Raw genomic sequence first — 11,731 nt, forward strand, 5'->3', positions numbered from 1 at the left:
TAGCAAAATTTAGTCACTCTAGCATAATTGGACATTAAATTCATCAAATCTTTAGTAAAACATTCATTCACCATGTCAAGGTTTAAAAAAGACCGATCTTTGGCGGCCTCGTTAACTGGTTTGTGATCATGTTGGTGACTTGATTTTTCCACGATGTTGTTTGATGAATTAATATTTATGTAACATTGGCACGATCGAACCGTGCACGTCTAACGTTAAAGATTATTTTTTAGATTTTTTTGAAATCCAAAAGTATAGTTATCAACGTTCAGCCGAGTTTTACCCTTTTCACTCGACAAACACTCCGTTGTCAAACACTAGACACTAGTCAGCTGCCCAATGGCGAGGGCTATGCCTATGTGCTAACCATTATCGATAGATTTTGCGTTGGCCTGAAGCTATTCCACTAAAGGATATTACGGCCACAACAGTTTTTCGAGGTTTCTTTGATCACTGGATCTCCAGATATGGTGTTTACGAGTACCTGACAACCGATCAGGGATCGCAGTTTGAGTCACAAGTCTTTTAGGTTCTTTTGAAACTCTTGGGAATTAAACTCTTGGCATAGGGTATTTGAGGTCGCGATCATGTATCATGGCAACAGCCCAAATTTGTCTCGACAGTTATCAAATGTTCTTCTCGGTTTGAGAACCCATATACGTTTAGATACAGGGGCCTCTCCAGCCGAATTTTGGTATGGTTCGGTCCTACGCGTTCCAGCTGAATTTTGTCTTGAGGATGAGTTGGTCCCAGATCCTAATTTTTTCTTGGAAGAATATCGTGAGCACATGCGGAACGTCAAACCCGTCCCTGTGATCCATCGCCATAAGCCACGAGCCTTCTTTTTCAAAGATCTAAGAACGTGCTCACACACATTCTCAGAGGCACCTTCAATCAAAAAATCGTTATAAAAACCCTTTCCGGGCCCTATAAAATTCTTGAACGCGTTTCCGATCTCGATTACAAGTTTTAAGTCAAGGGCTCGCCTCGTGTCGTATCAACAGAATAACTTAAACCCACACATTTCCTGCCTGAAGATTTGGAACCTCCTTGTCTATCCGGAACAGTTCCATTTTATAGCACGATCCCAAGACCTATTTCAATCCTAAGGACATATCTTGGTCCAAGGAAGACAGTACGAATCAATTAAAGTGCAAACCAAAATATAATTGTTCAATAAGTTGAAGTAATTTTTCTTTTTTTGCGTTCTCTTTTCTCACCTTAATGTCAAGAAAATTTTTGTTGTAATGTAATATTTGTAGATGACCTCTTATGCACATGCTGAAATGATTAAAGAAACGATAAAATAGTAACTCAAAAATTATTTAATGTAAACACAATATACATTCAAGTACAAAGAGTAAAGGTAGGTTTAAAATTCGAAATAAAAAGACTGATGCGTAATTCTTAAGTCTGTATCGTCGGGTCAGCTCAAGAAAGATCCTTTTCCGAGTCAATGGCAAGAGAGAGCCTTTTCAAGCTTATTGGCAAGAAAGAGCCTTTTCAAATTTTTGAGCAAGTGAGAGCCTTTTCAAACTTAGTGGCAAGAAAGAGCCTTTTCAAAAAAAAGTTTTTTTAACTTGGTTTTAAGTTGGTAATACATGCAATATAGATATACAAACCACTTTTAACGTATTATATTATATATTATTGACTTAATGTCCTTCTCAATTAATGAACTTATTATTCATTACTAAAGCGCCTCGGACCAATAAATCTAAGGCTTAACGTGCGTTTTCAATATTAGGTAAATTAATTTTTATAGGTAATTATTTAAAAAATACACCTCGAAACTTATAAGAGGATGAACTTCTTAATAGATGAAAGGATTATTAATAAAAAAAAGAATTTTAAATTTTATTTCAGATTTAAGGAAACAAATGTTGTAAAAAAAATAAAATTTTTAGTGTTGTAGCGAAATCAATTGCGTTTATTAAATAGCATATGTACGTAAATAGATGTATAATAGCAGTTAGCGGAGCTAGAAGCACAATTGGTGTTGGCTCTTTACAGGTTGAGATGTATCTGAATTTAACAGTTGCGATAGCGGAGAATTATTATTATTGTTAAATCTGTGCAAATGTATGAAGGTAATCGTTATCATAAGTATTTACAAAATCTATTGACTAGTATGTACAGTTGTTTAAACGCGAACAGCTACAGAAAAAAAGATAGAAACGAACGTAGATTCAAGTAATGGTATTTTATCTGCATGTTATGATAAAAAATACCCTTAGACGATAATAAAAAAAAAGATCTTAATAATCTTATAAAAAAAGGATTCATCCTTGATGACTCCTTGATTTTTATAATAACATTATAAATACTTAACGAATAAATTTTTTAGTATCATACATAACAAATAAACAGTATCTTTTAGGACAAATATGTAATATAGGCTACTGGTGCTGGGCTGTATAGTTTTATCTGTCATACGAATTATTGTTAAAAAGGATTTCAGTAAAAAAAAATAATGACAATGTATATAGTTTTTTTTTTATGTTAAAGAGTACTAACCCGTAAAGGTAAGTACACAATGTATATACAGAGATTAGTAAGGAGATTGCTGACTGCCATGCTACGGAGTGTGCCCACTTTTTTCCACTGTTTTGAGCACCCCGTCACGGTCAAGCGGCCGAACCAGGCACACATTTTTTTTTTTTTTTTTAAAGCATGGTAGGGGTATGCGCTTACGAGAAGAGGAATGGATTCGCGTGGAAATGATAATATAGGCGCACATTTTGGAGACGCGTGGAAGGCGTATATACCGAATGTGCGCCTTCGAGGAGAGGAGTGGAAATGTCGACTATAGCTATGTAGCTGAGCGACAGCCGAAACAAGCGACGACACGAGTTTTTCTCTTTTGACTGCAACCAAGTATATACATGCTATATTTTTAACTGACTCTTGCTCTTGCTTCATTAATATGTATCAATCTTATTTAATTTAATCGTGGAATCGTGGAGTCATAATTACATGCACAGACTTTTTTTTTTTTTTTTTTTTTTTCTTCCCCGTACTTCTAATACTTATTCTAAAATCCAGCAATATTTTGAAAAAATATTCAGCTTTTTTTTTTTTTTTAGGATGGCAGTTCAGCTATAACCACTAATTTAATACTTTTACTTATCATAATCGCTGTAAACTGTAAGACACGCTCTGGAGGATATCTATGAACATATGTGACTTCAAAAGCCTTATCCTGTGTCCTTTGGATAGCCAAGGTGGTTAAGGCTTATGCCACCTCGCCGATTGTTTTGCAATCTTGGGTTCGACTCCACATCTTGGCAAATTTTTTTTTTTTTTTTTTTTTAATTATGTAATCAATCATTTTGTTGTTATTTCTTTTACTTAAGTTTTGTTTAAAAATATATGTGACGTCAATATTTTTTTTCCGACACGTCAAAATAAATATGTTTTTAATACTAATTCTATGAACTAACTTGTTACTTTGATACTTCTTGTTAGCAAGGCCATTCCAAATTTTCTAATACTAACATAACTTTTAAGGATATGAATACAATTTATACATTTTAAAACTCCTACGAAATTAGGAAAATCCTATTTACGAAAGAAAAAAGCTGGAGGCAGAAGAAAACTTCTACTTTTATTACAATAATATCAAATATGATTATCACCAGCAAAGTACAACCTACATCCAATTATACGCGAATATTTGTCTATATGAATATATATTATATATTTTTTGGCTCATATTTACATTCCTTATTAATACCTTGTGGTTATTACATTGACATCATACGTACTACACACATATACAAACATTAACGTAGATTCTGTAGTCTTTATCAATGGTGTGGATTTTAGATCACAGATTCTTACAGAGACTGAATAAAAAATTTTTTATTCAATACATAGTAGTTTCAGCCACTTATAACTCGGATTATGGATTTTTAAAAAAGTTGTATTTTGTGTAATTAATAAAACTTTTTGCCTACAATAATATTGTTACTGTAATGTTACAGAAATGGTTACTAAAATCTTTCCACAGCATGTAAATTATACACAGTGGAAAACGTTAATTTTTTTTTTGTTTTTTTTTTTCTTCTAGAAACGACTAAGCTGTTCCGAACAAGAATAATATTATTTTATCATACAATTATTATAATATTTGAGTTTAAAAAAAAAAACTCTCGAGTTATACATTAAAATTGTTTAAAATACTTATTAAGAAAAATACCACTCGCAATTAATTAGCACAAAGCTCTTTGAACATTTGTTTTCTGCCTTGAGATGTAAAAAATGTTGGATGTGGCAGCTATTTAAATTTATGATAGCTTAATGTGCAATTTGAATTTTAATCATAAAATTTTAATTTTAGAGCAAACATTTTTTTTTGGTGTAGATATCAAAATTAAGTAGCTTTCAAAATTATGGAATGTAAATCTGAACAGCAATGAGGAACAATACGTCGAGATAGATTTTCTATTTCTCAGTTGAATCTGTGCTCTTTTTTAGCGTACTATCGTTGATAAGAGCTACTCTTTTATTGATCAATTATTGAAGCATTAATTTATAAAATTATCGTCAATCACTAGGTATCGTGGAGTGCTTACTGGCCAATGATTGAATTTATTAAGCAATTATTCGTAACACAAGCACCAATTACCAGGTAACGTGGAGTGCTCGCTACACATATAGAGCACTCATTATAAAAATAAATACATTGCCACCTTAAAATCAGAAAGAAAGAAACTTTTGTTAAAAAAGCCTTCTTGAAGATATGGAAACAATAAAAAATTTGTTACTGTTTTTCCCACGTAACAGTTTTCTTTTTTTTTTACTAAACCCACTACTGATTAAAATTTCAACATTTAGTAATTTGCAGTAGATGGGCGCTAATAATTGTACTCTAATTTAGACCAATAAGAAGTGAAGATAATCTCTGAAGTGTAGCGAGTAGCTCTTATCAACGATAGCACGCTAGAAAACAGCACAGCTTCAACTGAGAAGTAGAAAATCTATCTCGACGTATTGTTCCATATTGCTGTTCAGATTTATATTCCATAATTTTTAAAGCTACTTAATTTTGATATCTACACCAAAAAAAAAATTTTTGTTCTAAAATTAAAATTTTATAATTAAAATTCAAATTGAACATTAAGCTATCATAAATTTATATAGCTGCCACATCCAACATTTTTTACATCTAAAGGCAGAAAACAAATGTTCAGGGAGCTTTGTGCTAATTAATTGCGAGTGGTATTTTTCTTAATAAGTATTTTAAACAATTTTAATGTATAACTCGAGAGTTTTTTTTCAAACTCGAAGATTGTAATAATTGTATGATAAAATAATATTATTCTTGTTCCGAACAGCTTAGTCGTTTTTAGAGGAAAAAAAAAAACAAAACAAAATTAATATTTTCCACTGTGTATAATTTACATGCTGTGGAAAGATTTTAGTAACCATTTCTGTAACATTACTGTAACAATATTATTGTAGGCAAAAAGTTTTATTAATTACAAAAAATACAACTTTTTTTAAAATCCATAATCCGAGTTATAAGTGGCTGAAACTACTATGTATTAAATAAAAAAATTTTTATTCACTCTCTGTAAGAATCTGTGATCTAAAATCCACACCATTGATAAAGACTACAGAATCTACGTTAATGTTTGTATATGTGTGAAGTACGTATGATGTCAATGTAATAACCACAAGGTATTATTAAGGAATGTAAATATGAGCCAAAAAATATATAATATATATTCATATAGACAAATATTCGCGTATAATTGGATGTAGGTTGTACTTTGCTGGTGATAATCATATTTAATATTATTGTAATAAAAGTAGAAGTTTTCTTCTGCCTCCAGCTTTTTTCTTTCGTAAATAGGATTTTCCTAATTTCGTAGGAGTTTTAAAATGTATAAATTGTATTCATATCCTTAAAAGTTATGTTAGTATTTTTCAAAATGTTACTGGATTTTAGAATAAGTATTAGAAGTACGGGGAAGAAAAATAAAAAAATAAAAAAAACTCTGTGCATGTAATTATGATTCCACGATTCCACGATTAAATTAAATAAGATTGATACATAATAATGAAGCAAGAGCAAGAGTCAGTTAAAAATATAGCATGTATATACTCGGTTGCAGTGAAAAGAGAAAAACTCGTGTCGTCGCTTGCTTCGGCTGTCGCTCAGCTATATAGCTATAATGGACATTTCCACTCCTCTCCTCGAAGGCGCACATTCGGTATATACCCCTTCCACGCGTCTCCAAAATGTGCGCCTATATGCCCATTTCCACGTGAATCCATTCCTCTCCTCGTAAGCGCATACCCCTACCATGCTCCTCAAATAAAAAAAAAATGTGCACCTGGTTCGGCCGCTTGGCCGCGACGGGGCGCTCAAAACAGTGGAAAAAAGTGGGCACACTCCGTAGCATGGCAGTCAGCAATCTCGATACTAATCTCTGGTATTTAGTTATTTACTGCAGTCGACATTTAAGTAGTGCTTAAAATTATATTTATTATGTTTCAGGAACAATGATAGTAATTATTCTAATTTAGAGCAGATAACGCTTTTTTTATTAATAATTTATTCATCTACCGAAAAGTGCGTTGCTTCCTAAGTTTAGAGGTGTTTTTTTTTTTAAATTACCGATATATTTCACCGATAAGTTTATCAATCGAGAAGTACATCGAGTCAATAACATACATAATACGTTAAAAGCGGTTAGTATATATATATATATATAATATTTATATGATATTACCAACTTAAAATATAGTTAAAAAAACTTTTTTTTTGAAAAGGCTCTTTCTTGCCCAAACTTTGAAAAGGCTCTCGCTTGCTCAAAAATTTGAAAAGGCTCTTTCTTGACACTAAGTTTGAAAAGGCTCTCGCTTGCTCAAAAATTAGAAAAGGCTTTTTCTTGCCACTAAGTTTGAAAAGGCTCTCTCTTGCCATTGCCTCGGAAAAGGCTCTTTCTTGCGCTGACCCGACGGTATAATGTAAGCGTTCTGGCTTAATTGTGTTCTGCGTAATATAAGTTTAAAGTGTAACCGAGGCTTTCCAGTATCTTTCTTTTTTGTAAATTATTAGCATAATTAGGGGGGAGTACTGTGGGGAATAAGAGAAACACCCTAGCGAATATACATGTATACGGTATCTGTTATCATAGCGAACGAATATACCTACGACGACTCTGTTAAGCCAGTCTGCGTTTATCTGCCCGTCAAGGCACTTGTCTTTCTTACCACAATAAAGCTTTTTAGTAACTATGTAACTAAAGCTCCTCTCGTACCAGAGTTATTCTCCTGCACTCTCTCTTTTCCCGGACCGTCCTGGCAGAGTGGAGCTGCCCACACATACCTAGCTAACCAGGCTACATATCTCCACAAGCAAATGGAAACCACGCCACTTGCAGGGGAAAATTTGTCGATGTTAACTAACAAGAATACACAAAATCTTATCGATAATGATCTGTAACAAGCATTTATTTCAACAGTAATGTATATTTAACTGACGAAATTTTTTGGGGTGTTGAGTATACTTTCAAGCCAAAAAATACCTATTTCATAATAAAATGATAAAAAAAAATTTTTTTTCCTCTCATAGTTGTATTTTGTTAATATGTATTGCGATTTCTTTCGAAGATCAATTCATTTCGTAAAGCACTTTTAAATCAACACATTTAAAATTACTATTTACTATGCTCACTTGTACGTTATATTCATTTTATACTATAAATTTACTTTTTTAAGTATTATTTGCTATTAACATGCTACTAGGGACTGAAAAAAATTTATTTTAGTTGTTAAACATTTATTATTGTTGAAATAAATGCGTTTAATCTATCACTGTCTGTCTGATGCTGTGTATTTTTGTTAGTTAACATCGATATTTTTTCCCCTGCAGGTAGTGTTGTTTCAAATTGCTACACAAACCGAATATTATAAGCATATGGTATTACAGAAGCAGCAGCTGAAGCCCTGCAGTCCTTATCACCATGTTAATGATGTTTAAAGAGCGGGCATTTATATATATTATAGGACTAAAAAAGCTTACGTGAAATAATGTATAAAATCCACAAAAAATATTAAGTTTTTGTCCTATGAGGAAAGTTTTTTCATCACAGGTTTCAGTAAAGGTGACACTCTTATTTCTACTTTTTTCACTGTATCGATGCATTTTTAAAAGAAAGTCAGATCACAATTTTGAGACCAAAATTCCATTTTATAGGTCTTTGATTTTTATCACATAATTTTTTTTTCAAAAACGTAAAGAACTTTTTTAAACGTAAATTAAAATGTTTAAAAAATGTTTCATTTTAAGCTGTATTGCGAATGATATATGATACTCTTGGATAAAATCTCATTTTACAAGTCATTGATTTTTCTTACTATTTGCGTCATAACTTAATAAATAAAAATAATAATAATAATAATAATAATTCTTTCAAAACATATATTGGAGTATGCAAAATTAGCTGTTATTCAAGCTTTGGTGCGTTTAAATAGGTATTTTTCAACAAGACTTAAGTACAAGTAGTTAGATGATGAATTATGAAATAAGATTTTGCAGCAAAACTGTTTTTATTCGATTTCTCATAATGTTCATCCAAGAGTCATGAATTGGAACCCGATAGAGCTTAAAGTCAAGATTTTTTCAAATGTCAGAATCAAAAAGTTGATGCTGGGAGAAAAAATATCTATTAAAAAATTACACCTTAAATTTAAAAATAAATATCTACTTCAACAATACTGATTATAATTTATCACCAACTTTAAGGTTCATGAAACACTCAGATCCTTTTTATTTAATTCGTTTCAAAAAATTCAGTTCTTACACTAAAATTCAATCTGTCTACACCAAATTCAGTAAAATTATAAAGTAACTTAGATTATGATTTTAAAATTCACGCTTGATCTATCAACAATATAAATATATTTACATTTAATGACAAAAAAAAGCTTTCAAAGGTTCTACAGATAGTACACTTGTTTGAAACTTTAAAAATAAATACATGAGACCACCTATAGATCAGCGCAGCCATTGTTTTCAGTTTAAGTCGTGGCAAAAAAATAAATTATTTGGCATGAAAATAGCACAGAATTAGCAAAAAAATATCCCACAAATCCCGTTTAAAACAATGCTACAGATGCAGAAATTTAGTGCAGTAGAAATACAGCAGTGGCTATGCTGCAGCATAAGCCATGCATGGCTTTAGCCTCGAGTCGGCAGGACCATTGTTTTTTTAATAAGGATTATGGAAATTCTGGCAATCATTACCATGTTACGGTAATCAAGACCATCGTTGCTCTGTAATGTTAAATAGAAAATCATTTGCATGTATTATTAGCTAGATATTGATAAATGGTTCTAGTTTCATTAAAATGGGGGGGGGGGTTAAACATCACCAACCCCACCTAGAGAAAGCCCTTGGTTTGAATATACAATTAATTTTTGGAATGTTAAGTTTAATATTAATTTTACTGAAAGATTGTAAGGCAACTTACAATCAAGCAATAGTTTCCTTATAACAATTTGCCTTATGTGCAGTTTACTCTAGCATTAGTATTGTTAGTTAAAAAAATGTAGCAAACAAAACATGTTCAAACATCAACATACTTCAAAATAACTACTTAGTACACATCAGTAACAGCAAATAAAAAAATAAATGTCTGATAACACATTTGAGATTGGATGTAATGTACCAGACTAGGCATCTAAGCTTTATATGAAACTTATGTAGAAAATCGGTAAAACAAAATAAGGTACTATGATGCATTATTTATACTTTATTAAATGATAAACGCAGGGTTTGGTAGCATCAAATCCACACAAATTGGTACATATTATACAGTGCAAACAACACTGGAATGGATGTGGATATACTTTTATCATGTCGTATTCACGTGGATTTGACGCAAATGAATGAGGGGAACGATAAATTACTTAAATAAATACAACTTAACTTACATGAGCTTGCTAGCCACTCTCCATTGGGACTAAACTTGACAGAAGAAACTGCCTTTGTGTGACCAGCTAACGTATATTTTAAAGTATAATTGGGCTTCTAAAAAGAAAAGCAGACTTATCATATAAAAAAATAGTAATATATAACACTAAATTACGAAAGATATAACTAACAAACTAACAATCAACAAATTATTTTTCGTGTTAGATTGTGGATTTGGAGACGATAACATACTGGAAATAGGAAAAATAAAATTTCAACTGACAAGCCTTTTTTTTGTTTTTCCTTATGATTCAATTAATTTTATTCATTTACGGACTTTATGTATCAATTTTCAATTCGTCGATTGATTTAAATAAACTGAAGGGTAAAGTGGTATGGAGACAAAATTTGTTTGATTATAACCCCGATAGCGGCGAAAGTACCCCAGTGGTTTCAGGCCTACGCAGTGAAAATCACAAGCATATGCACAGAACAGTGCACGAGAATAACATTATTTAGTATACTTATATACATGATGCACAGCGCACTTGACGTTTTCACTCACATATATATATATATATATATACCAACCAATGTTAGGGTGCAGTCCCATGGTAGGAAATTGAGCTCCGCAATAAAAACAGCCAATCAGAAGATTTGTTCACCTTACAATCCAGGGACGGTCGGGGACAGTCTGGGCGAGTCGGAGACGAAAGTGAACAAGTGCTCTTCTCCGAATGTCTCCGATCCAGCGATGGGATATAGTTCCGGCCAGATTTAGGAATTCTCTAGGACCCAACCTCTCTGACGTGGGAAATCACTAGATCAAAAAAAAAATAGTACCGAAGGTGACGCGCGAGATTCAAATAAGGTCCAACAACACAAGCATCCATCACCTGATGACCCGGGGCGCTTACTGGCCACTCTTTTAAATAAATAATTATTAACAAATAACACAAGCGCCTATCACCTATTGACCCGGGGCGCCTACTGGCCACTCTGTTAAATAAATAATTATTAATAACACAAGCGCCTATCACCTATTGACCCGGGGCGCCTACTGGCCACTCTGTTAAATAAATAATTATTAATAACACAAGCGCCTATCACCTATTGACCCGGGGCGCTTACTGGCAACTCTGTTAAATAAATAATTATTAGTAAATAACACAAGCGCCTATCACCTGATGACCCAGGGCGCTTACTGGCAACTCTGTTACATAAATAATTAATAGTAAATAACACAAGCGCCTATCACCTGATGACCCAGGGCGCTTACTGGCAACACTGTTAAATAAATAATTATTAATAAATAACACAAGCGCCTATCACCTATTGACCCGGGGCGCCTACTGGCCACTCTGTTAAATAAATAATTATTAATAACACAAGCGCCTATCACCTATTGACCCGGGGCGCCTACTGGCCACTCTGTTAAATAAATAGTTATTAATAACACAAGCGCCTATCACCTATTGACCCGGGGCGCCTACTGGCCACTCTGTTAAATAAATAATTATTAATAACACAAGCGCCTATCACCTATTGACCCGGGGCGCCTACTGGCCACTCTGTTAAATAAATAATTATTAATAACACAAGCGCCTATCACCTGATGACCCAGGGCGCTTACTGGCAACACTGTTAAATAAATAATTTAATTATTTACCAACTGTCATTGGACGTTTTATTTGAATGTTAAATAAATAATTATTAATAAATAACACAAGCGCCTATCACCGTATTACCTGGGGCGCTAATTGCAAATCTAGTAAATAAATAATTATTCATAAGTATGT

The 11,731-nt window shown here is 32.6% G+C and overlaps 1 protein-coding gene across 2 annotated transcripts in view; it reads right to left on the reverse strand.

The window, feature by feature from the left end:
- wds (WD repeat-containing protein wds) overlaps positions 1-10,437 on the reverse strand; it is a 112,845-nt gene extending 102,408 nt beyond the window's left edge. The window contains exons 1-3 of one of the 2 annotated variants that reach the window (XM_089595023.1): positions 10,270-10,437; positions 10,132-10,183; positions 9,953-10,049 (exon numbers count right to left, since the gene is read on the reverse strand). In XM_089595023.1, coding sequence (XP_089451149.1) covers positions 9,953-10,049; positions 10,132-10,182 — 148 coding nt within the window. In that variant the 5' untranslated portion in view covers position 10,183; positions 10,270-10,437. Of the gene's footprint in view, positions 1-9,952; positions 10,050-10,131 lie in introns of both variants that reach the window. The other variant, XM_089595022.1, reaches the window with a different exon arrangement.
- Between the last annotated feature and the right edge of the window lie 1,294 nt (positions 10,438-11,731).

Source organism: Copidosoma floridanum, unplaced genomic scaffold (genome assembly GCF_036245765.1).
Source record: "Copidosoma floridanum isolate Cflo_tuat_1 unplaced genomic scaffold, Cflo_Japanese_pri ptg000024l, whole genome shotgun sequence".
NCBI classification, from domain to species: Eukaryota; Metazoa; Arthropoda; class Insecta; order Hymenoptera; family Encyrtidae; genus Copidosoma; species Copidosoma floridanum.